The sequence below is a fragment of the Macrotis lagotis genome, chromosome 2 (genome assembly GCF_037893015.1).
Source record: "Macrotis lagotis isolate mMagLag1 chromosome 2, bilby.v1.9.chrom.fasta, whole genome shotgun sequence".
NCBI classification, from domain to species: Eukaryota; Metazoa; Chordata; class Mammalia; order Peramelemorphia; family Peramelidae; genus Macrotis; species Macrotis lagotis.
The window spans coordinates 214,487,738-214,515,230 of NC_133659.1; the positions used below are offsets into that span (position 1 = coordinate 214,487,738).

Sequence of the window (27,493 nt, forward strand, 5' to 3'; positions counted from 1 at the left end):
TCTAGATGGCTTGCCAAGAATCTTTCTAATAATCCATTCCAGAATTTTCCAGGAATTTTTCAAGGCAAGTTCACTGGCCTATATGTTTGCAAATTCCATTTTCTTTCTTTTTTTTTTGAAAATTGGGACATTCGCTCTTCTCCAGCCTTGTGTCATTCCCCTATTTTCCATGCTTTCTCAAATTATCTCTGACAGTAGCACATCAATCATATCTGTCAATTAATTTCAAGATTCAAGGGTATAGTTCATCTGAACCAAATGGTTCAAATTTAGTTAAGTCTGCTTATTGTCTCTGTAACTTATCTTGGGAAGTGTCTCCTTTTAGTCATTTTTGGTTCTCTCCTTTGTAGAAACAATAGAAATCAAATAAAAAATTCAGCAACTCTTCCATCTTTCTATAATCAGTAACCATCATGCCATCCAGATCAAGAAAATAAGCAAAACTTACAAGTTATATGACAGGTATCATTTTTAAGTTCTGAAGACACAAAGAAAATTCTTGCCCTCAATAAACTCACTTTCTAATGGAGGAAACAGCAAGATATGTACAGTGCATATAGAGAATAATCTGGAAGGGTGGAGGGGATTGATTAAGAAAGGCCACCTGTGGAAAAGTAGAATTTGATTTGAGTCTTGAAGGAGGCCAGGGTAACCAGAAAGGAGAGCATTCCAGGAATGGAATTTACATTTCCAGTGAAAAGCCACAAAATAATATGAGGGAATAAAGTTTCCAAGTAACAGCAAGAAACTTGGTGTTGCTAGATTGTAGAGTAAGTGGAAGAGAGTAAATGTAAAAAAACTAAAAATGCAGAAAGGAGCCAAGTTTGAAGGGTCATAAAAGCCAAATAGAGCATTTTATGTTGGATGCTGTAATAGGAAGCCAATGGATTTTTTTTTTGAGTGGTGAGATACATGGTCAAACCTGTGCTTTAGGAAACCCACTTTGGCAGTTGAATAGAAGATAAATTGGAATGAGGAGAGATGTGAGATGAGGAGACCACCCAGAAGACAACTGCACCAGGGAGGTTACTGTGAGGGAGGAGAGCAGAGGACTTAAGTGAAAGACTTGGCAATAGATTGGATGAATGAGGTGAGTAGGAAGGAAGACTAAAAAATGACAGCAAGGATTCAAGTCTGATTGACTGTCAGGATAGTGGTGAGTTTGACAGTAACAGGGAAGTTCAGAATAGTGGAGAGTTTAGGAGGAAAGATAATAAATTTCTACTCCTTTGATACTCCTTTCCCCCCTCCCCCAAGATAGTTCACCCACCCCACCCCAAAAAGAACCCTTCCCAGCTCTACATTTACAAATTTTCAGAAAGGAGTCCCATCCCCATCCCCCGGTTCCAGGAAAAAAACTTTCAGCCAGTACTTGGCACAGATGAAATCAAACTAAAAACAAACTGGGAAAATATGAAGAGAGCAGTTACAACGGGTGCTTTGGGGAAAGATCAGCAAGTCAAGATGTATTTGTAAAGTTCCCATCGTGGCACCCAGCACATACCTGGGGGTTCTACATTGCGAAAACCTAAAGGCTCTCTCACCTGAAAGAGCCCATTGGAAACGGGTCATCACCTCAGCTGTTTCAGTTTTTATTCTTGTTCGTGTAACTTTATTTAAACATATAAAAATAAGGAGTTCTATCCCTGCCGAGTTATTCTGCAACAAACCGCCGCTGAACCTCAGCTAGAAAGTTCAGAGAAAGAGTACGGATCCAAAGAATGGGAGAAAGTTTAATGGCATAGACAGCCAAGAAGTGAAAGGACAGAACTGGTCAGCGAAATCAAGAACTGGCTGGAAAACTGCGGTAAAGGCAGGTGCCAGCTAAGAGTGGGTGGAGGGCTGGGCTCTGAGCCAGAGCCCGGGGGAAGGCAGTGTTTTACCTCTGCCTCTGGGAGTGCAAGAGGACTGGCAGAACTAGCTCGGCGAAGCCCATCCCGTCTGCCGACCCCACCACTACCGTCCGCTCCCGTGCTTGCCCTCTTTTTTGCCAACCCGGGGCACGGTCTCCCCGCTGCCTGCTGAAGGATCGGCAGGAGCGCTTTAGAAGAACGGCAGCATCCTCTGGAGAGGAGTCTCAAGCAACGCAGATGCCGCTTTCCTCGCGTGGGGGCCGGAGCTGGTGGCCCCCTTTGCTTCTGGACCTCGACGCCTCCCACCCCACCCCACTTAGTGACCGGCCCTAGCCTGGGGCTCCGGGGCACGGTACGGCCTCACCTGCTCTGGGCGGGTGTCCTGGCTGCAGGGGAGAGGAGAAGGCTCAGAGCAGCCGGTCACCGGCTCCCCCTCCCCTGCCTCCACCCTGTGGCCGCGACCCCCGAAGACTGGACGGGCGGCTGTCGCTGACAGACTGGTCAGTAACCTCCCCGGCCAGCCCCGACCTGCGCCCTGGGCTCCCCAGCCCTCCCTTGCTCCTGCCCTCGTTGACCGGAGCCTCCCGCCTCCCCCATTCCTCCTCGGGCCGTGAGCCCGCCTCCCCCGGCCCCAGTTTGGCCCCCTCGGCCCCTCGCCACTGGCCAGCTTCGCCATGCCGGGGCTCCGCCGGGACCGGCTGCTGACCCTGCTGCTGCTCGGGGCGCTGCTCTCCGCCGACCTCTACTTCCACCTCTGGCCCCGAGTGCGGCTTCAGCTGGGACCCCGGACAGGTCCCGGAGGCTGCTCTTGCCCAGCTTCGGGCCCCTCCACGCCGGCCCCGCTGGCCGCTGCGGCCCCCGCCTCGCGCCCCGGACAGGCTGCTCTCAACTTTTCCCAAGTCCAACGGGGCAAAGAGAGCGCTGAGCGGGGCGGCGGCAGCGCGGGGCGCCCAGGCCTCCCCTCCAAGCTGCACGGCCTCTTTGCCCACCCGCTCTACCGCGTCCAGGAGGAGCTGCCTCTGCAGGGACCCGAGGACGCGCTGCTGTCCCCCCGGGAAGCGCTACGCTACTACCTGAGAAAGGTGGCCCGTTGGAACAGGTGAGATGGGGCCCCGCTGCTCCCCCAGGCGGCGTCGCCAGCACTCCCCGATGCCCAGCCTTCTGGGTCCCTTAGGGTTGGCCTCCGTTAACTCAGACTGGCGACTGACCAGTCATCTGACCTCTTTGGGCACTGTGACCAAATGACCATCCTCTACACACAAACACACACGCACGTGCGCCCCCTGGACCCTCTAGCATTGATGACTCCCCGTGCCCATCCTGGACACACTGCATGCCCCGCGAACGTTAACGACTCCCAGAGGTTAGTTTTGGAGAAGGCTCAAAGGTACAGGAACAGTTTATATATCTGACATAATTCACAAGCTGGCTGGCTCTTGTCCTTATTCCCCAGCTCTCTTGTCTGCTCGCTCTCTCTCTCTCTCTCTCTCTCTCTCTCTCTCTCTCTCTCTCTCTCTCTCCCCGCCTCACATCCTTTCTTTGGGTCCCTGCCCCACTTTTTCTTTCTCCTTTCCTGGTTCTGTAGGGAAGCCTCTGCTCAGTGGTAGTTTTCTCTACATGGATTTTCCAAGGACATCAACTACGTGAAGGCATTTTTGGCCTTGGGGCAAACTCGAGTGGCTCTGGAATTGGTCCGAGATCCAGCCCTGCTTAAACCCACCCCTTTTTTCTCTCTCTGCTCTTTTTCTTCTTCCTGGCCAGGGTCAAAGGGAGGAAAAAATAGGACATTAGAGAAAGGCAGGGACCATATAGTAGTCAAATAATGTTTTGTTGTTAGGGTTACAGAAGGGTATTTGAGGGTGGCTGTGGAGAGGCTGTCTTTCTATGTTGACTCATTTACAAAAACTTTACCCCTTACACATTTGAGAACTTTTGCTCTTAGCTTGAAAACAGAGAGATATTTCCTTAGGAGTGTTTTAAACTAAAATTTAAATGAGAGAGAATGTATCAAGTACACTTGAAGGAAGGGAGGGAGGAAAGGAGCTAGGGAAGAAGAGAGTAGTTGATGTGCTCTTTCTGTAGTTCCATTTAATGGAAAATAGTATATATGGGTAATAAGGGCTCTATTTTGAATCCTGTAACTATTATTTTATTGATATACTGTCCACAACTCCATCCATCACTTGCAATTTAGACAGTTATCTTGAGGGTACTGAAAGGTTGAGGATAAAGGTCCACAGTCACTCTGTACATCTGTACATCTGTACATCTGTATAGGTCAGAGACAGAACTTGAACTCACATCTCCCTCCTCCACATTGGTTCCCGGTCCATTGTGCCATGCTGCTTCTCTATAAAATGGAGATTTCTATCACTTCCTCAAAGTTTACTTTTGTTCTTTTCTTTTTAATGTTAAAAAATCACAATAAGATGTCATGAAATTGTGTTACCTCTCTGGAAGGAAGATAGCTTAACCAATAACTTTGTTGAAGCAATACACTACTCCTCTCCCATTAGTCACAGCCTGAATGTTTGAGATCATTTTGTAGGACTGTAGGCATTTTGCAACACTTTCAAGGAAGTGAGAGGATAGGAAATCATCATCATTATTTCCAAAGAGAATATCCTTGAATGAAATCAATGAAACCTATTTGCAGTTCTATTATTAAGAGTTTTATATTGGAAAAGGAAGTGGGCATCAATGGATTTCATTTCTAATTATGTACAACATTACTTCTCAGTTGCTGTAATTTTCAACATTTCCTTGTTTTCATCCAGGAAGGAAAGTTTGACAAGGTTTCTTTAAGGAGGCAAGTGGAACAGTGAAAAAAGTGCTAAATTTGGAGGGATTTTGGATTCAAATCCTAGCTCTACCACTTAAATATCTATATGACCTTGTACAAGTCTCATAACCTCTTTGGTCCTCATTTCCTCACTGGTAAAATTAGGAATAAAATTCATTTAAAATTTTTTTAACCCTTACCAGTTTCTAGGCCTTGTACTCAGTACTCTTTTCCCTCAGGGGTTAAATTCTAACTCCTAAGAACTCTTCTTATTCTAAACCTATAATCCTATAAACTGAAGTCTTTTCCTTTGGGATATCCAAAAATCATCCTTTGAAAGGCAAACTCCTTTGGATCTAAGAAAGGGTTGTGGGGAGAGTCACCTGAGACTCATTTTTGGAAGTGTGGGGACCAAATTGGTTTGACTACTATGACCTCTAGTGTTCTCTATACCATTTTGGTGCAACAGAAAATTCAAAGTTGGAGTGGGAATTTTGGCAGAGAGCAAAAACATAATTGCCGACCTGCCCAGCTATCTATTTTAAGCCGTCTGTTGCACAGTTTATGTGTTACAAAAAAACAAAAAAACAACCTAGCAATAAGAAATTATCTGAGGTGAGTGACCTTAATGTGATCACTAGCAGTGGGAAACTAGTATTTCTGTATGACTGGTGGGAAGTCCTACCACTCTCTGAAATGAATGAATGAAAAAGCATATATTAAACATTATGTGCAAAACATTGTGCTAATAGCTAACTGTAGGATACAAATAAAACACGGAGAAAGTACCTGTCCTCAAGTTGCTCACCTTCTACTAGAGAACATATATATAGGTTTTAACTGCAAGTAAAAAGAAAAGGCCCCGTTGCCCTTAAGGTGTAGGGCAAAGGAGATAATAATACATCTTTAATGTCATTTTGATTTAATTGTTGGATCATATGACAAGTGGACTTCTGTGGTAAGAATTTCTCTTCTGGATTTTTGAGTAGCTGGGGCTGCTGAGGAGGCAAGAGTTGCAGCACCTGCAGAAGTAATTACCAGGTCACATCTGCATCATAGTGTCTCCAAATAATGGTTTTAGAGACTGTAAGCACTGTCATACCAGGTACTCTTGGATTTGAGTGAAAATTAATGACAGTTGGTCAGCAGTTGGTTGGTTTTGATGACTATGCAGCTATTCATGGACAAGATACCTGTACTAAGAGCAGATAGCTTCCTGGTGACTGAAATTTGAACTGATAAAAGACAGAAAGGTTCATACCTTCAACTAAATGCTTACTGGAAAAGCATTTATATAATTGAGAAGATTAAGATTCATCCTATATCATTTTCTTATTGATCCTATTTACAAATAGTTGTTTGTCCTATAACTGCTCTTATTCTGTATTTGGTTAAGTCAAGGTTCTTTGTTTCTGAACCTTAGTTCAGAATTCATTGGAATTAATTCTAGAAATTCAACTCTCATGCTGATTACTGAGTTCTTGCCTCAAGTAATTCTACTAATCTTGAGAGATGCCTGTGTGAAAGAAAGGGAGTTGGGCCTGATATCTTTATTCCACCATGCTATCTTTCAAGGATGTCTGATTTGCTGTCTAAAAGTCTGCTGGCCTGCTAGCTCACATCCAGACTCAAACAATGAGCATAAGGGAAGTCTCATGAGAAAAAAATGAGCAGTCATTGCTAGCTCCCATTATCAAACTTCCAACCAATCATGTTGATCCCTCCACCTCAGTTCTACAAACAGTCATAATGCCTTTAATCCCATGAAATCACCCACCCTGTTCTGTTCTTTTTTCTATACTCACCAAAATATATAAAAATTAAACTATCTTTGCTCAGTCTTTGGTAGGAATGGAGGCAAGTCATTGATCCATCTATTGACAGATAGCATGACCCTACTAATAAATGTTATCTTGTGCAGAGAAATGCCTCAGTTTACCCTTTTGTTAAATTCAAATTGCAACATAATGCTGATAAGCATGTGTTGCATATGTATATGCATATGCATATATAATACATATGTATAACAGTTAAAGATAGAGCAGAAATGAATATCAATAAAAGGAATACCCTTTATCAGACATTTATCTTTTTTCACCAGTTTAAACCTATCATAATCACTGTAAAGGAGCTAATGTACAAATCTTCCCATTTTCAAAAAGTGGAAGACTGAGACTAGAAGCTATAATAAAATTACACCATGGTCATAATAGGACCCAGGAATATATTCAACATCCTAGATTTTGGATAACTCCTCTCCTCTTTTCCTTTTTCCCTTGAAATTTAAAAGATTCATGAATTCCAATGATATTTGTAGTTCAATTGTGAGATATAATCATTTTTTAAAATTTTTATCTTTTGAGTATTATTACCAGCATGTGAAATTATTATATTTTGGGGGGGGTTGTAAGGAAATGGGGTTAAGTGACTTGCCCAAGGTCACACAGCTAGGTAATTATTAAGTGTCTGAGGTCATATTTGAACTCAGGTCCTCCTAATTCCAAGGCTGGTGCTCCATCTACTGCACCACCTAGCTGCCCCAGAATGTGAAATTATTGATGAAACAAGTCCCTTCTGCAAAATGCAAGGTAGGTATTAATGATGTAGATTAAGGATAAAGAGCCTAGTTCAGATTTTTAATATTGACAGAAGTCTAAATCTACCTTAATTTGATATATATATACTTTGCTGGTTTATTTTTCCTTTATTAGACACTGATCCACTTTTGTTTTTTAAACCTTTAATACATGTCCCAAAAAAAGCTGCAACATAATATGTGAGTAAATCATTCTAAAAATAATGCTTTAATGATTCCCTTTACCAGAAGAAACACAGGTGTGACATGGTCCATTAAATTTAAGTCAACATGTTTTGCTACTTCACTAGCAGATAAAATTTGTCACTTGGGTGGGAGGATGGAAGGCTTTGTAGGGTCAACAGATAGCTTAGTGATAAGAGAAAATACTTTTACCCAGTTTAAATATCTTATCACCAAAAGTCAAATATTATCTGAGTGTTTTTCCCTCTTCCCATTCCCTCCCTTCCCCCTCCCCAGGGAATAACTAAGATCTTCAAAAGTAGGATATATCTTATCATGGGGTCATTTAAAATTTGGAATTATATTTGATACTCAGTGTTTATGGTATGTCTTCTTCCTTTATTCCAATATGTTCTTTTTTCTTTTTCTTCTACTTTGTGCCCTGAGAATTTAACCAGAGTTAACCCAAGTTAATAAAAGTATGAGTGAGATGGTTGCTATAAGATAGACAATTGAAATATCACAATGAGAGGCAAAGTCTAATTTAAGACCTGTCTTAGGAAAATAAGGTAAAGGGAAGAGCAATATAGAATGCAAGGTCCATGAGAGTAAGGACTGTTCAGTTTTTAGCTTTGTATCTCCAGTTCCAAACTTACTTATTGGAAAATAGATGGTTAAATCAATCAGTTATGCTTAGGCCATAGAATTGGAACCCAGGTAAAATGGAGAACACCCACTCACCCAAAACTAATGTCGTTTCTCCTACACTATGCTATCTTCCCTTTTGTTTTCTTTCTTTTTTAACAGCATGCATCGGGATATCTCTATAGATCCTATTTTCCTATAGTTCAAATTTTCCCCATTTTTCAGATTTCTAGGTATGCACTGTGGCTTCTCTGTGTGTATATGAGTCTTGTATGTGCATTACAAACACTGTCAAAAGCTATCTTTTTCTATACTCCCACATCTTTGCTGACACTGAAAGAAAGCATGGCCCTTAATCCAAATATGAAAATTACAAAAAACTATATAAAAAGATTTTCAAAAGTTAATGTTTGTCCTTCATTTTCAAAGACCATGACATCAGTGAAGTGATGCCAAATAAAAGCAGCATGAATGTTGAGCAAGCTTCTGATTTCAAAAGTTCAATTATTAAAGAAAAGATGAGGGGTAATTGGTTGAATTTGTTTTGTGAAGGGTAAGGTGTAGGATGAGGAGAGTTAGAGACTGATAGGGGAGCTGAAGCAAGAAAGGAGACAAAAAGAGAGAGTGTGAATTGAAGGGAAACTGCCTCCTCAGTCAAAGTCCCAGAGAGTAGCCTAATAATAATAGCTGACATAAATGTGTATAGCCATCAGCAAAAGGGTTTTGTCAGTTAATGGCTCCCTTTACCCAGAAGAAATGCAGTTGTAACATAGTCCCTTATCCTCAATTTTGTATATACATATATATATATATATATATATATATATATATATATATATATACACGTATATATGTGTGTGTGTGAATATACAAATATTTTATACAAATATAAATTGTAAAGTTTATAAAACACTATATATATATTTTATATATATATATATATATTATGGTATACAAATGATGTGTGTATGTGATCTTATTTGAACCTTACAATTTTTGTTTTCTATGTACTAGATACTTATCCCCATTTTATGGATAAGAAAAGTTTGAAATCTCTAAATTAGAATGACTTCCAGTCAACAGATCAAAGATGAAGATTGTTACCCTGTAGGCCCTCCATCCATTCTCTCTAAGATGCATATTCAGAATACAATTAAAATTATATCTTGATTTTATCTAGAGTAAGAAGGTATTAAAATACCATCTTGATAGCAAGTAAGCAATTTTAAAAAGTAGGAAACAGGAACATTTACACTGATAAAACAAAGGAAAAAAAAACAATGAAAAAAATTCATGAAGTCTCAGCAGCATCTTGGGATAGATAGCCACAGTCACTTCTCTAGTGGGATTCTTCCATTTGTAGAGCAGCCGGCAAGGAGAATCTCCAGTTGCTTGATACCTGTGTTCAGTTCCTAAGTGATTTTAGGTCGTTTTCTAGGTATCCTTTACTGCTACTCCTCTCAATTCCCCTTTGCATACCATTTCAAAAATTTTGTGAACTCCCTTCTAACAACCTATATAATTAGTGGTCTAATATTTTACTAGTCTACAAAAGTACAATGACCAAAAGTACATTATATTAGGAAACTTCTTGACTTACAGGGATTGATTCAATGAGTAAATGCATATGCACTCCAAAACTCCAAAAGATTTCAAAATTGTAAAAGACACTTTTTTGATGTCCTTAAGCTTAGTTGTATGACATGTAATTAAAATTTGAAATAAGCTCATGATTAAATTTTAAAATTGAACTCTTTTCAATGCATGTTAAAATTTGTGCAATAAGCATTCTTCATCTACTTATTGTTACCTGTGTGGAAGAATAAGCCAAATAGCTGTAGGTCATTTTAGTTCTTTTCCAAGAGGTTCATCAGTGTACTGGGACTTGATGCCAACAGCACAATTTCATCCACAAACAGCATCTTGAACATCACCCATCCCATTGGTCTCTTCGGTGCTATTTCCACTTCCTTTATAAATACACATTAAGACTGTGGTGTTAGGTCATAAATGTGATTTCTCTGTCCTTGATGAAATAAACAGTTTGTTATGAGGATTTATGGGAATTTACCCCCATTTTCCTTTTGTATTCCTTCTTCCATTTTGAGGATAATTTTGATTAGTTGGAGTCCTGCCAATTTTTTTTAAACTGATTTTGTTGTGTACTGTTTCTTGTTCCTTTATGAGATGTGCTCATAATGGACCATCCTTCTTCATAAGATTTTACAATAGATTTGTATTCACTCCCAGCTTGATTCATTCCCTGGATTTCTCCAAATCTTAACCAGCAGGCTTCCCTCTATAAAAATACCTCTACTCTGAGATCTGTCCTCTTAAAATCATAAACTTTTTTAATGTCTTTTTAATGGTTCCTCTCATCTTTGATGGAGGTGAAAGATGGCAGTAATTGAGCAGAATGGAGATCAAGGTAAGAAACAGAAAAAGCAAATCAGAATCATATGAAAAATTGTGACTACTCCTCCCAACTAGTCTGCCCCAAACCAGAGAGGACAATGTCCAGAACTGAGCCACCTAGCTGTCCCATTAAATAAGAATCTTACATTAAAAACACCAATAGTCAAATTCAGGGTAATTATGTGGTCTAAAAATTGTGTGAATTTTAGCAAGCTCTTTCTGGTTTTTTTCTGCCACTCTACTATTGACACTCCAAAAGAAGATAAAGCTCACAATAAAAACTTTCCCTTCTTTAATGAATTGCCATGGTCAAATTAATTTACTGGGTGAACAACCTACTGATGATGTGCTTTGTCATATGTTGCTAGATTGGTTCTGGGAAACAGATTCAATCTTTGGCTAGGGCAATATCTGTAACCTTTCCTGCATGGTAGGATTTGCCAAAGCTAGAGATTCATTAGCATAGCCTTTGAGAACCCAAGGTCACTTTAATGCCACAATAAGATATCAGAGTAATACTTTATGAAGATTGTCCCATCAGTTAATAAAACTGAGTCTGACAATATAGTAGACAACAAGATGAACTCAGAGTTTAATAGAAAGAAAATGGTCTGAATTTTCTTTGGAAAGTTGGAAAATGCCTTTATTGACCCTAAACTTCCCATGAAAGGAAACTTTCCTCTTTTTAATGTTATTATCCTACAGATAATTTATCCTATTGCAGGAAGACATGGAATATAACTTCCTTTGAAAAGCTAAAAATAAGTAGCACAAGAGGCAGCTGGGCGTTGCAATATGCAGATGGACACTGGCCTTGGAGTCAGGAGGACTTGAGTTCAAATCTGACCTCATTCACTTAATTACCTAGCTGTGTAATCTTGGACAGGTCACTTAACTCCACTGCAAAAATATTACAGAAGGGAATGGTGGGCAAACTGCAATAGATAACCAATGAGGAAATGAAACAGAAATGGTGTCATCAAGGAATTAAATGATGGGAAGAGAATATGGGTTTGCCAAGTGTCAAGAATGGGGTATGACAAGAAAAAGAGCAAGAATACAGCACTGACACTCTTGCAATGTCAAGAAAAAGCAAGGAAAGCCTTCAGCATGTTGTGTGGCAAATTTATGGGAAGACAAAGATAAGTCACATGGAAGGGGGTGGCATGGCTAGATTTCAATCAATGTTAGTGAGATCTCACAAATCTAGAAAGACTTCTAGAAGGTCAAAGACTCATTTGAGTTTTGAGTATTTAAAATTTTAATCTTTAACTTCCTAAAGTACTCAGAGGAGTTACTAAATTTTGACAAAGAAAGAAGAAGGAAGGAAGGAAGGAAGGAAGGAGGGAGGGAAGGAAGGAGGGAGGGAGGGAGGGAAGGAAGGAAGGAAGGAAGGAAGGAAGGAAGGAAGGAAGGAAGGAAGGAAGGAAGGAAGGAAGGAAGGAAGGAAGGAAGGGAGGAAGGGAGGAAGGAAGGGAGGGAAAGAAGGAAGTCCTTATTCTGGACCAAATACCATCTCATTTAGTTCTTATGATAACTCTGTAAGAGATATATATATTATTATGATCTTAATTTTTCTATTAAGAAGCAGAAAGACAGAGATTAAGTGAATTATCCAGGATCACAAAGCTGGTAAGTATCTGAGAACACATTTGAACTCGTCTTCCTGACTCTAGGTCCAAGGTTGTATCCCATTGCATCACTTAGCTACCTCAAGTTAGATACAGTCCCTTAAGGTGTAACTTATATATAGGTAACTTATATATAGTCCCCTCCAAGATACCTCCCCAGAAAAAAAAGCTGCTACTCTTAGGTTCTAGGAGATAGAGTATATGTCCACACATCTGTTCATGAGTGCCACCAAGGAACTTTGCCAGATGGCACAGTGGGTAGAGTATTGGCCCTGAAGTCAGAAGGACCTGAAATCAAAAACTAGTTGTGTGGTCTTGGGCCAATCACTTAACCCTGATTGTCTCACATCCAGGGCATCTCCAGTCATCCTGAGTCATATCTAACCACTGTATCTAGATATGGAGGAGAAAATGAGACTGGTGACTTAGCACAGCATCCCTTCGCTCAAATTCAATTCATATTCTTGCATGGCATCACCTCCCTGATGTCATGGTCTTCTTTAAAAAACATTATTATTGCCTTAACAACCAACTGGCAGATAAAATTTCTTCACAATAATGACATTGACTAAAATGGCATAGTAAAAAGAGTAGCTATGAAACATTCTCTCTCCCATAAGCACAAATCCACATAGCATTTGTAGAAAGAATAGACTTAAACTTTAAGTATAATGGCAATAAGTCACATATTGCAAACACATGGGCAAGGCAACTCACATGCCTTGTACTTCAAGGCCTCTATGATCTTCCTCTTCTCATGGAGTTCATTTCACAAGATAAACTCCCATTTGTCAGGATCAGTTCTCCCTTGAAACTACAGTTAGCTCTTTTCTTTGCTTCCAGGGTCACACTCCTTGATATAGAGGAGAATGCATCTAATGTGTCTCTCTGCTCCTTCAGTTGTGCCTATAATTCTCTTGAATTGATCCTAAACTGCTGTATAGAGAGTTTTTACTTCTGAGCTAGTAGTTCCACTTCCAGTTAATATAGCTAGTTGTGGGTAGGAGGGAGGGAAGAGAAAAATCCCAATGCCTCCCTACAATATAGTTTCAATGGTCACATTATATAAAGGAGTTTCAAGTCTGGGACTTGACCAATTATTCCAGGATCAATATTTCACATTAATGGGGTAACCTAGCTTGGTTCCATCTTTACTATTAAGCATCAGCCCTTATTTTCTGGTATTACATGAACTGGAGGCAAGGCAATCAACTGGACAGAACCTCACTCACACTTAATTTTCCTAGACTAAGTTTTAAGGGTTCTCCCTTTTGTTATGTCCTTGAGATTGAGCTGGATGGCCTCTAAGATTCTCTTCCTGCTGTGTAGATTTGTGATGATGATGATCATGATGATATTGGTACATTGCATATTAAGGTTTACAAAACATTTTATGCTTGTTATTTCATTTGATACTCAGAACAGTCTTGAGAGGTAGTATCATTATTATTAATATTCGCATTGTACGGATAAGGAAGTTGAAGGGAAGGAAGGGGAGAGGACATCTATGCTTCAGGAATTTGCTAACAGTTTTTAGAAAGATCTTATTTGAAGTTTAAAGAGGATAAGAAACTCACCCAAGGTCACATGGCTAGTCTATATATATACTATATATATAGTAAGTTACCTGAGCAAACAAGTCATTTCAGTCAGGTCTGACTCTTCATGACCCTATTTGGGGTTTTCCTGGCAGAGATATTGGGTGGTTTGCCTTTTTCTTCTCCAGCTTATTTTCATAAGCAAAAAAGGTCAAGTGACTTGCCCAGGGCCAAACAGTTACTAGGTATCTGTGGTCAAATTTGAACTCAAATCTTCTTTACTCCAGCTCTGGCACTCTAGTGATTGTACCACATAGTTGCCCAAGCACTGTTGAGGAGGTCTGTGGATAATAATATGTTATATATAAATTATAATATAAATTAAACAAAGGAGAAATCCTTAATGTTTTATCACTGAGGCTCATTTAATGCTCAGAGGTAATCTCTTAGTTGTTAAATTGTAAATCTGTTTGAGGTTCAAGTCCTGAGGAATTAAGGCACATACAGATGAATGAAGCAAATACATTGTCCATGGTCACACTGCAAGTAAATATTAGGGGCAAACTTGAATCTTGTTACCACACACCCAGTATTCTATCCAATGTGCAACAATGACTTTTGTTATATTTCTCAGGATTTTGGAGACAGATGAGAATTTAGAGGTCATCTGCTTCAAATTCCTCAAGGTCATAACAAAAGAGAAACCTCTCAAAAACCTCCAATAGGAAAACTGAGTGTGTGGGGCATTGGTATTTAGTTTCTATCCAGTTGATTCCCGTGCCTCCAGTTGATGTAATTTCAGAAAAATAAGGGTTGGTGTTTAATGGTAAAGACAGTGTCACTTTAGGTTAACCCATTAAGGTGAAATATCACTGACCAGGGAATATGAATTTACTTGCCCACGAGTTATTGAAGAAACTAAGATTCAAGTCTCTTTTCTTCTGACTCCATATTCAGTGTTCTTTTTCATTACAATAATCTTTTTAGATGACCTTTCTCATTCAATCACTTTCTTGCTCAGTAAAGTACAATGGCTCTACTGCCTCTTGAATCTAATTCAAATTCCCATTTGGGATCCTATACTCTATTATGGCCCTTGTTCTTCAATCAAATCAGGCTTCCTAACAATCTTCCTCTGTTTTTAACTCCTGCTCTTCCTTTAGAAAAAAGGACAGGAAATTTGTTTGTTGGTCATGGAAAGGAAAGGTGCTAGTGCTGATGTTTAGCATCATTTGGGGCTATTTAATCATACCATTTAATGATACTAACAGTATCATTAAACAGTATCATACTATTTAATGATACTAACAGTAATGCTACTCAAAGTGGAATCTATGCTGAGAGAAGGAACTTCTGTCTTTTCTTTATCACTTCTCATTATGCTACTGGGAGTTACTTTTACTATGATTTTTATTCTCATGTTTTAAAGTCATTGAATTAAAACATTGCTACTAAAATAGCAACTGAGGTGCTATAATCTACTTTCTATACTCTGAAAATGTTATTTTTACTTAGCAACTCTGAGGGGAAACTATTATTAGAAGAAAATGATAATCTAACAATGAGAAATCTCAAATGGGTCCACACTGGCTGAGATATGTACCACTTCATGCTGTACAACCATAAGGGTTCATCAGAGTTCATGACTAAAGAAGTTGGATCTATCTAATTAATGGGTTAGATTCTTTATGCTGATAGACTTAACATATCCCACCCTGGGATATCCCTAGAGAGTTTTGCTTATGACTCATGCGTTGAGTTTCCCCACAAAGGGAAAGTAGGAAAAAAAGGAACCAAAACACAGTATGACTAGGAAAGTTACTTTATTCCTATAGAGAAAGAAGTGTTAAACATAGAGTCACAGTATACATTAACAGAATGAAAATAATAGAATTCAGTAACCTGAGTTACAGTCAGTTCTATAAATCTTATAAGAACCCAGTTTTACAATGCTGCTAATTAGCCATCTTAAATATTACCTCATCCTAGTATTGTCTTAACCACTCCTAGGACTTATCTGCCAGAAAAATAGCCAGGATTGGACCAATCCTTTTATCAGCAGCTAATTCCACCAAAATAAAAACTTCCTTTCTGCCAGTACAGTAACTGCAACTAACTACTCCAATGGACTCTGCCACTGATTTTCTGCTATTATACAATACTACTTCCCTTACTTGAAGATCTTCAGACTTTCCAAACCCACAAGGGTCATTAATTCAAGGAAAGAAGAAACTAAAAGACAACTGTTACCAGGAATCTAGGCATAAACTTGCCTACTTGTAGCCCTCTGACCCTAGCTACCACCTGGGTGGGATTGCAATGAAGTTTAGAGAAAAGCACTTGTCCTTCTCCATGGCTCACTGCAGATACATCTGAATACCTGGAAAGTCATAGTCAAGAGAATGGTAACTCCAGCAGCATCCCACACTATGGAAATACTCAAGTCTATTGCGCCATATTTAAACACCAGCAATGGGTCACCATTTGGTCAAAAGCAGCTTCAAAGTTCCTACAAAATTGACTAGAATGCAACTATGAATATCTATGCATGTTCCATGAAAAACACCAATCACTAAAGTAGGATCATAGGAGCATAGATTTAGAGCTGTATGGACCTTGAAAGGTCTTTGAGTCCAACCTTCTCATTTTGCATTTTACAGATAAGGAACTTTGAGATTAAGTGACTTCACTAAGGTCACAAAAGAAGTAATCCCAGAACTTGGATTTAAACCCAAGTTTTCTGATGCCAAATCTTATACTCTTTATACTTTAAAAAGCTAGTTTTTACTGTCTTCATAGTGATAATATTTTCATAATCAAACCAACCATTTTACTAAGCAATTACCTTCTAGGCAATGTGTTTAATAAGATTTAATGAAAAATTAATGTTATAAAGAACTTTTTTTTCAATAAATCTTCCTAGAGGAACAAAATTCTGTATGCAGGTATCTCCCTGCATTGATTCTCTGCATTGATTTTCTTCCTCCGTTATTTTCTATCAGTGTAACTGATAAGCCCTGGGATAACCTCCAGTCCTCTCCAAAGCTTCTTTGAAATTCAGTAATAATAGCTGATTTTTACTTAGCATTTTCTACTTTGAAAAATTGTTTATATAATTATAAGCTCTTAATAAATGCTTGTTGAATTAAAATGAATTGAATCTCATTTGAGCCTTCCAACAACCCTGGGAAGTAGCTATTATGTGCATTATTATCCCCAGATGACAAATAAGGAAATTGACTCAGAGAGGTTATTAAATGACTTGCCCAGGATCTTATAACTAATAAATTGGAATTAAGATCTGAACCCAGGTCCCTCCTGACTCCAATTGCAACACTCTGACAGTATGTTAGAGGTTGGCATATTTTCAATCAATATTTCTACCATAATGACCCATCATTTAACACTTGCCAGGTTGACAAACAAGAACTTGCCTAAACTGAGAGATTTTCTAACATTCCTGGAATAATAAGATCAGAGATGGAAGGGATCTTAGAGCTCATTGAGTTCAACCATATTGTGTTACATAGAAGGTAATTGAGTCGCAGAGAAGATAATTGATTTGCACAGTCACACAGATAATAAATATTTCAGGCAGAATTGAACTGGGATCTTCCTGACTATTAAATAGGGAGTCTGGAAGATTCATCTTTCTGGGTTCAAATCCAGAAGACCCTTACCCTGGACAAGTCATTTAGTGCTGTTTCAGTTTCCTCATCATAAAATGGGCTAGAGAATGAAAAGGCAAACCACTCCAGTCTCTTTGTCAAGAAAACCCCAAATAGAATCACAAAGACTGAAAAATGATGGAACAACAAAAATGAAATTTCATGGTGGTAGGATTTTTCCCCTTTATATCAAATCTATACAAGACCTATAAATCATATATGAGTTCCCAGAGTCTTGTTTTCATCCTTTAAGATGATCCCAACTCTATTAAAATGTTGTTAAATGCTTGCCAGGATAGAACAGAGAGACTTTCAGACTAGTCACTATCTAGTCACTGAAATGACTGAACAACCAAAGTGAACTGACCAGAATAAAGTTAGTGAAGGGCATTCTATCAATACAGATTGTTAGGTTTAATGTAAGTAACTTTAATATAGATCAAGGATTATACTGGCTTCATTCATGTATTCATTTAACATTTATCAATTCTTTGGTTTTCATAAGGCTATGTTTGGTGATAGGGCACAAGGAATAACAAAATGAATTATTTGCAATTGCTGATCTGAGGAAACTTTAAATTCCAAGAGAGGAAATAGTAAATATGAATAGAATGCAAGGAATAACATGTTGTATCATCTAGCTGCCTCTATCATTCAGCTATTCATCAATTCAAAAACAAGCATTCCATCTCTGCGTTGGACAAGAAACAACTCATGGTGAACTTGACCTAAAGGAGCAATAGTTGAAAGAAGAACCAGAACTTGTATAATTTTACAGCAATGAAGTTCTACTCATAAGGAAAAGGGAGCAATTGTACCATCCAGAAAGATCCCTGTGGGTGCACATTGTCTTAGAAAAACCACATTTTGAAAAAATTTTGTTAAATATTGCCCAGTTACATTTTGATCTGGTGGCCTGTAATGGAGTGGAATATTTGATACCTTCACCTTAGGGTACTGAATGAGGCACAAGAGATGAAAGTCAAAGAGAGGCAGATTAAGGTTCCAATACAGGAAAACTCCCTTAACCATTTCATCTAGCCAACTATGAAATGGGCTACCTCTAGAAAAGATGAACTCCTCCTCCAGGAGGTTTGCAATGAAAGGCTTAATGACTTCTGTCAGGTACATTGTAGAAGCAATTATTGTTCATATGGAGATTGAACCAGATGTCCTCAGGGTACCCTTCTAAGTGAAATACTGTGATTCTTTGTAGATTTTAGATATTGAACTCGTTGAATCCCTCCTAGTTATTAGTGCACTCTTTTTTCAAATTGCCTATTATTTACTAAACTATATTTCTTTGCACATATGGTAGCTCTCCTGTTGAATGTAAATTTGAGGGCAGGTATTGTTCTGTTTCATTTTGGGGCCCTAGAATGTCACTTTGTAAACAGTAGGTGCATAACAAATACCCATTGAATCAAATTGGCATGCCCTGAAATGGTGAATTGAACAAAATTGCTCCCACAGACTGGAAAGAAATCAGGAAAGGATCTTATTTCAGCTTTGCTGTGAAGAAAAGGTACAAGATTCAAAGGTTTCCCTCAATAAAATATGAAAGCAATTTCCTCAATAGAGAAGTATGGGATCCCAAGCAAAAAACACCTGGACCAAAAAACTCTTGGAAAAAGAAGAGGGCATGATATTTACATTTCAAGTCAGCTGGACAAAAGGTACTGGAACCATTAGCTCTTGGAAAATCAGGGTATTTGCTCACCAAATATACATAGGGACCTGGAAAGAGAATCTAATCACAAAGCCAATTGCATGAAAATTGTCATTCCTAGTGTCATAATATATTTAATTGGGTTCAGGCCTCTCTGAATTAATTAATTCTCTTCCTTTCCTTTAAGGAATTCCTCTTATCTCAGGACACTAGGAGGTCTGATATCTAAAAAAGAATAGACAGGCTGTTTTATTGTCTCTGACTTAGGAAAAATTACTCAAAGCTTCAGTTTCATTTTGTGTCCCTAAAGAGAGGTGAGGAACCAGGAAGTTACTCAAATTGTAATGGAAAATCAAGTGTAGAATAATACTTTGTTCCCTCTACACAAAAGCAAAATTAAATACAAAAAACTCATGAAAGCACATTTTGTCAGAGACTCAGGCTAGAAAGAGTTAACTACTGTTAAACTCTCAGGAAATCAATCCTTAAGATAACAAAATTTGATGCATTTTTTAGCATTTCACCTTGGTTCTGCACTGACCAAACAGTTTCTTCCAAATCTGTTTTCTGGAAAGTCAAACTAAGATTTGGACTTAATCTTCTATTCACAGTTGTCTTCTTCATCAAAAAGTGCTAGAGGAGATATAGAGAATGTATTTCTCTGAAATCCAAGATTTTTGTTCCTTTAAAATTCATGAAGTAGGCTCCAAGGATATACATCTCAGGATTGTTGCTCAGTAACCAACAATCAGGCAAAACCAAAACAAAACACAAAAGAGAAGAGATAAATAAAGGGTCCTTAGAGATTAATTGTTCCTGATTTTACAGATGAGGAAACTGAAGTCCAAGATCATACCACAACTAGTAAGTGGAATAGATAAGACTCAAACCCAGTTTTATGGAAGCAGTACCCTTGTTTTCTTGCTGCCAAAGTAGAGGAGGGGAAAGAATTGGTCCTCCATTCTCTTGGGAAATTCTAGAATTACATGATCCCAATTTAAGAATCAAAGGAAGAGAGGCTAAAGGGCAAAATCACTTTTTTTTTATAAAGTGGCTTAATGTTTCTCCCCTCCCTTTGGTTTCAGCCATCACAATGTGGGGATCCAAGGGAGCAACTAGGGTTTGCTACATATATCCCCAGGAGTGGTCAAGGTGACTTAATGTATGCTCCAAGGGATGGTCACCATAGACCCATGCCTTTCATGCAATCCTTAGCATAAACATAGCACAAAGGCTGAGTGGTTGCCACCATAAATCCATTATTCTTTTATGCATTATCCTGGAAGCCAGGGGTTGCTATTTGCTAATCCATTAATATCCAGCTTCTTTCAGTTATGCTTTCTATTTGAGCTCCTGCTGCCGAAAGAATGTTTGCCATCTCTGCATTTTCTTGTCTTGATTATTTATTGCTAGGGGAAAACTACTGCCCCCAAGCTTATTTGTTTGCCTTTGTTTGATTTATCTAATGCTCAGGGAAGATATTTGTCATTTTGACATATCAGTCATTTTGATATATACATATATACATATATGTATATATACATACATATAATACATATAAATATCATAATAAGCAAAGGAAACATTCAGAGAATTTGATCAACTTATTAGGCTGCCCATTTAAGAACAACTCCCCCCCCCCAATGAAACTTAGTGCTTTGAGTGGACAGCTAGGTGGTTCAGTGAAGAGAGCACGGGCCTTGGAGTCAAGAGGCTGGAAGTTCAAATCCAGCCTCAGACACTTGATACTTACTAGCCGTGTGACCTTGGACAAGTCATTTAACCCTGATTGCCTCACATTCTGGGTCATCTCCATCCTGATTCATATTTGGCCACTGACCCAAACGGCTCTGGAGGAGAAAGTAAAGCTGGTGACTTAGCACAGTACCTCCCTAATGTCATGGTCTTCTTTGAGAATGAAGGACAAATATATCATCATCATCATCATCATCAAGTTAGAATTTTGAATAAAGCTGATTGTTGTTGAATTGTTGTTATAATAAAAATACATGTATGTATATATATGCATAGTTATATGTATATATGGTAGAAATGTTGATATATTAGATATAGATATATAGATGTTAGATGAATGTGATATGTGAAGGAAAATGAAGAGAGTCATGTGGAGTAGTGGAAAGAGCTCAAGACTTTAAATGAGAAAATCTGGATTTGAGTCTTATCTATGGCATTTACTAGTTTCCTCATCTGTAAAATCAGGAACAATTAATCTCTAAGGGCCTTCCCAGGTCTAACTGCACTCCAGCAGACAAGCATAGGATGTATTGGAGGAGGGAATGACTAGTGGCCCAGTGACCAATAATTCAATCAAGTAGTAACAAACTTAACCTAAGATGGGGATAGTGAAACTGAATCAACAGGTATGAGAGAGAATATGGAGGTAGAATGGGCAAAACATTAATTGAATTCATGGGACATGGAAAAAAGTGTCAAAGAAAGAATAGTGGTGTTAGTGAGAAATTAAAAGAAAACAATGCCTTAGAGTGAATAGTTAATAAATGTTAAATTTAAATAAAAATGTCAGAAAGGAAGATCAGATCTGAGATTCATTTGGGGAAATAAATTTGAAATCCTAAGGCCAGAGGAAATGTGTCTATAACTTCCAAAAGAAATCATGACTGGAGATAGATATTTGAGAGTCATTCATGCAGAAGTTACAGTTGAAGTTATGAAAATAGACAAGATTACCAAAGCAGAGAATTTAGAAGAAGAAAAGAGTTTGAAGACAGAATTTTGGTGAATATCTATAAAATTAAGGGGAAAAAAAAGGAAAAGGTTATGAAGGAGACAAGGAAGGTATGATCAGAAAGGAAGGAGAATAACCATAAAAAGCATTGTCAGCAAAGTCAAAGGAGAAGAGAGTTTCAAAATGAAGGAATAGTCAAAAATATCAATGCTGCAAAAGGATTGTCATTGAGAATGAATAAAAAGACCTTGGATTTAGGGACATCAGTGACAATAATAGTTTCAGTCATGTACCCAGAATAGAAGTCAGATTGCAAATCTGAAGAGTAGAGGTAGCTAGGTGGTATGGTGGATAGAGCATTGGTGCTGAAGTCAGGAGGACCTGAGTTCAAATTCAACCTCAGACACTTAATAATTGCCTAGCTGTGTGACCTTGGGCAAGTCACTTAACCCCATTGCCTTAAATAAAATTTTTTTAAAAATTTAGTGGGTAGGTAGTGGGAAAGGAGAAAGAATATGTGTAGACTTCTTAATAAATTTGATAGTGATCGATAGTAATACATTCAAGGAGGTCAAAAATAGCAAGGTCCTATATATGCCAAAATATTTATAGCAACAGTTTTTGTTAAAACAAAGAATTAGAAGCAGAGTAGATGACCATTGATCAAGGAATGGTCAAACAAATTATGGTACATGATATAATGAAAAATTTCTGAAGAAGTAATGTGAAGAGACAAATAGTATGAATAATACAGACACATGAGAAAAATTAGATAAAGTGATACAATTGAAGCAAAGTAGGGCCAAGAAAATATTATACACAATGACTTCTACAATATGAATTAAAACCTGAATGCTGTCTAATAATAACAAAAGCTTGACCCTAAGAAAATATTTTTGATTATTGAAAGAGAACTGTTAGATGACCTTTCAATAAGGGGTCCTACAAGACTACTATTAGGTCGCATGTGATAGGAAGAACTGAAAGAGCCAAACAAAGAATTATTAAAAATTTGAGAGAGAAGTTTTTGTGGAGGAGATAATACTGAGTTGGAACTTGAAGAAAAGGAAAGTCTTAGGTGTGAGAAGCTAAGTGACACCGTGGATAGAGTGATGGCCCTGAAGCCAAGAGAACTTGAGTTCAAATACAACTTTAGACACTTACTACTGTGTCGCCCTGGAAAAGTCACTAACCCTGCTTACTTCAGTTCCTTATCTATCAAATGAGCTCGAGAAGAAAATGACAAATAATTCTAGTATCTTTGAAAAAAATTCGAAATTGGGTCTCAAATTGTTGGATACAACTAAATAATAATAACAACATAGGTGTGAAGGAAATTCATACATGCATGAGAAATAGCCTATATAAATACCCAGAAACAGAAAGAGGACCATATCAGGGAATAGCAAATATTGTAGTTGAGTTGGATGTTATTTAAGTTCCCTTCTGGTTCTAAAATCTTATAACTTATTATCTCAGTAGTCCAATTTAGGTTGAAATTTCCTATTTATGAAGGTATAGCATATTGTAGATTTTTGCAAAATCTTCCAGTAAGGTAAATGAAGTCTCCACTTTTAGCACAGGGTCAAGGGCTAAGGGTAGAAGAATCTCAGAGTTCTGTCCATCCTCCTTTTGGTTTCCTTAAAGAATATTATACTTTTCTGCGTGTGTTGTACAGCAGAATGAAAGTTTTAATTAAAATCTCTGCATGTGTGTGTATGTGTGTGTGTGTGTGTGTGTGTGTGCACACACGCGTGCACATGAGTGTGTATATACACAGGCAAGAATCCTTATTTCTCCTTTTAACCTTGGAACGTTTTAAAGCTAACATTCTGGGGGATGTCATCAGGATGGAATCACTCAGGACCAGACTTATTTGAAAAATATCTACCTATTTTCTAGCCTAACATTAGTTGCTGAATCTATAGGCTGGCTTGTTTACTCATTTATATTCAGGATTCGCATAAACCCCTTCTAACCTCCATCCTTCCCCCAAAACAAGGCAAAACAAGGCACACTCTCAATTTTATTTTATCTAACAGTGGTACATTCAATAGCAAAAAGAAATAAAAAGAAATCAGAAGGGGAAAGCAGAATTGTGATGATGTACATTGTTAGGAACCAGGACTAACTGTTAACTCCTACTCTCAAGGAAGAAGTGAAGAATAAACTTTGAGGGAGTGAAGTCAGATAGGAGCCATCTACCTCCTTCTCTGCTAAGAGCCTTGGAAAGAGGATGTTCTCTTACAGGACACCTCACCCAACTAGACCTCTAGGTTTGTTGAATTTATCTTCATAACATCTCTTGTATATGCCCAGTTTTCTCACACTGCCACCATCTTGGTTCAGTCCCTTATCACCTCATACCTGAACTATTTCAATAACCTGATAATTGATTTCCCTGCCATAAGTCTCTTTCCAGTCCTATCTGTCCTCTCAGTGAGTTTTCTAAAGTTCAGTATCATCTATACCCTCATGCCCCCTCCCCAAAGAAAAACTTTAATACCTCCCAATCACTTCCAGAATCAAATACAAAATGCCAATTAGTGTTCAAAGCTTTCCCTACCTTTCCAGTCTTCTTAGACTTAATGCCTCTCTCCTCTCCCATCCCCCTCCCCCACCAGTCTCCTGTCAGTCATTTTTACTGGCTGTCCTCAATGCCTGTAATATTCTCTTTTTTCATCTCTACCTCCTGTATTTCTTCTCATTCCAATTAGAAATAATAACTTCTAGAGGAAGATTGTCCATGATCACCCATGATTCTAGTGCCTTTCCTCTGTTGGTTATTTCTAATGTATCCTGTATATCACTTGTACATAATTGTTTGCACTTTGTCTCCTCCAAGAAATTGTGAACGCTTAAGAGCAGGGATTGTCTTTTGCTTTTCTTTGTATCCCCCAGTTTTTAGCATAGTGCCTAAAAAATAATGGGCAATTTACAGACTGACTTTAAGTTCAGTCTCAGATGCACTATTATCAAGACACCTACTTTTCTTATACTCTTTTAAGAGAGCAAACAAACTAAAATCTCATGCTAAGTCCAAACCTAACCTCAAAAGGAAGACAATATATCCTTCCAGCTTGGGATATGACTTCCTCCTTTTGGCATTCCTCTTCCAGCACCATCCCAATCACTTTCATGCAGATTTCTCAGAGTCTCTGTTCCAAAACATCCTTTTTTGTGCATTACAGATCTCGGCTATATTTCACTGACTAGAGTTTAAAAGGAAAATACTATGAAATTAAACCTAGAAGGAAGCTTGGAATCAAAAAGCAAAGGATCCTGCATGCTAATTAAAGAGATCATATAAATGAGTTATTATTTATCCTATGGGCAATGGGGAGTCAATGAAGATTTATAAGCAGGGGAATGACATGATCAGATGTGTGCATTAGAAAGATGTTTTGAAAGTTGCATATAGGAAGGATTGGCGGCGGGGAGGGGAAGAGCAGAAAATGGAAGATCATTTAGGAGACTATTATAAAAAGCCTAGGCTGGAGGTAGGGAGAACCAGTAATAGGGTGGTAACACTGTGAGCAGAAGTGGGGGCAGGGAGAGAGAGAGACTGTAGAGATACAATCAATAGAGCTTGACAACAATTATCATAGGGCAACCAAACTTTTCTGTTATTAACTTTACTGACAAAAGTTAAGACAAAGCTTAACTTATGACTACTCGTTTTTTCATGAAAATTTTATTTTTTTAACTGCAAAGTTTTTAATTATCAGGTATTTTTTTTCTACCTATACATGATTAAATATCTTGTGGCAAAGGTTAGTAAAGAAGGAAGAGTTAGAGATGTCTCAAAAGCTTCAGGGCTGATTAGATTAGAGCATGGTGACAGTACTATCACTAGAAAAGGTACTATCATTAGAAATCAGAAAACTGAGGAGTTGAATTTAAGGTAAAGAAGGAAGGAGAAGGGTAATAAAGTACAAATAATCCAGATGTGAGCTATTCAAGAATTACTACTTTCTCAACAATTTAGTGCCTATTCTGATATCATATTCATTCTATTCCTCATATACACTTGTCATATTACAATTTTATTATGTTCATCTAAAGATGTCTTACCTTCTAGGGCAGCTGAGTGACATACTAGATAGAGCATCTACCCTGAAGTCAGGAGGATCTGAGTTCAATCTGACCTCAAGACACTTAATAATTACCTAACTGTGTGACCTTGGGCAAGTCACTTAATCTCATTGCCTTGCAAAAAAAAAAGTCTTACCTTCCATATTACTATCAGGTCCTCAAAGACAGCACCTGTGACTTACTTATCTTTTTAGCTCCTCCAGCTTTCAGCACACAGCTTTAGACTCAGTAAGTGCTGAATTAAACAACCAGTAAAGAGACTATTAAAATAATTCAGAAGAGAAGTAATGAGAATTTGACCTAGGCTGGTGATAATGTGCACAGAAAAGATAGGAGTGATAAGATAGGGAAAACTTAGAGACTGATTGATTTGTAGAGGGACAAAGGTCATAGGGAAACCAAACTTTTCTGTTATTAACTTCACTAACAAAAGCTAAGACAAAGTTTAACTTATGACTACTCTTTTTTTTCCCATGAAAATTTTATTTTTTTAACTACAAAGTTTTTAAATTATCAAGTATTTTTCTTCTAACTATACATGTACATACACTGGAAAAATTTCATAACAAAAAAACAGACTTATGTCTATATATTTCCTTATTTGCTGGCTTTAAACAGTGAGTTTGCTAGTGAAGAGAACCTAAATGATGACATTTAGATTAATCAGTAAGGATTGTTATATTTGCAAATCAAGACTAATTTTTCTGTGCTTTGTCAAACCAAGACTGTTTACCTATAGATATAGATATAGATTAAGATTTAAATAAATTCATAGAAATTCAGGGTTGGGAGGGACCTTGGATGTTTGGAGGAATCCACTTTATAACATATCTAACAATTAGTCATCCAACTCAACTGGAATACCTCCATAATGAAGTCTGGACAGCTATAATTGCTAGAAGATGTTTCCTATGTCTTATATGACTTCATATTATAACCTGAATCAGATTGCTTATTGTCTCAGGGAGGAAGGAAGAGAAGGGGAGTCAGGGATAGAATTTGAATTCAAAATAAATAAAAATTGAATATTAAAATTTTACATGTAATATTATTTTTTTAAAAGAAGTGTAGAAAATGTTTCCTTATATTGTGGGTCACACAACAGTAATCATCGTGTCATATGACAGACCATCAAATTTTTTTTTTTTCCTTAAGACCACCTTTCTTGATGGTCTTTGTTTCCTTCATATTAAAGAATCTCCCTATGGTTCCATTTTACTTTCTTTGGATTTATTTCAGCATATCACTGCCTTTCCCAGAATTGAACACAATACACCAGGTATGGTCTGACTAGGACAAAGTCCACTGGAACTGTTGCCTCCCTAACTTTGAATATGATTCTTTTTTTTTTTTGGTTTTTGCAAGGCAATGGGGTTAAGTGACTTGCCTAAGGTCATACAGCTAGGTAATTATTAAGTGTCTGAGGATGTATTTGAAGTCAAGTCCTCCTGACTCCAAGGCTGAAGCTCTATCCACTGCACCACCTAGCTGCCTCTATTCTTTTCTTAAAGTAGCTAAACTAACTGCTCGTAAACTGTAATGACTGCTAAGATAGCTTTCAATTGTAAAAGAAATTCATGTTTCATCAGGTCCTTAAAAAATTTTTATATAACCAGTCTTTGGCTATCTAAAGCCTGATAAGCATTAAAAACTTTTAATCTCTTCCCCTAAACCTGTTTTCTCAACAACAACAACAACAACAAAACTAAAGATATAGAAGAGAACAAAAAGG

General features: G+C 37.9%; 1 protein-coding gene and 1 long non-coding RNA gene across 5 annotated transcripts in view; one reads left to right on the plus strand and one right to left on the minus strand.

The window, feature by feature from the left end:
* Positions 1-1,402: 1,402 nt before the first annotated feature.
* FAM20A (FAM20A golgi associated secretory pathway pseudokinase) overlaps positions 1,403-27,493 on the plus strand; it is an 81,350-nt gene continuing 55,259 nt past the window's right edge. The window contains exon 1 of one of the 4 annotated variants that reach the window (XM_074224709.1): positions 1,403-2,952. In XM_074224709.1, the coding sequence (XP_074080810.1) occupies positions 2,528-2,952 (425 nt within the window). In that variant the 5' untranslated portion in view covers positions 1,403-2,527. The other 3 variants (XM_074224710.1, XM_074224711.1, XM_074224712.1) reach the window with 3 other exon arrangements.
* On the minus strand, positions 7,772-26,069 carry LOC141514166 (uncharacterized). Its single transcript, XR_012475962.1, has 3 exons — positions 25,898-26,069; positions 9,849-10,008; positions 7,772-7,835 (listed from the first exon to the last, which is right to left on the minus strand). It is a non-coding gene; the product is annotated as an uncharacterized LOC141514166 (long non-coding RNA).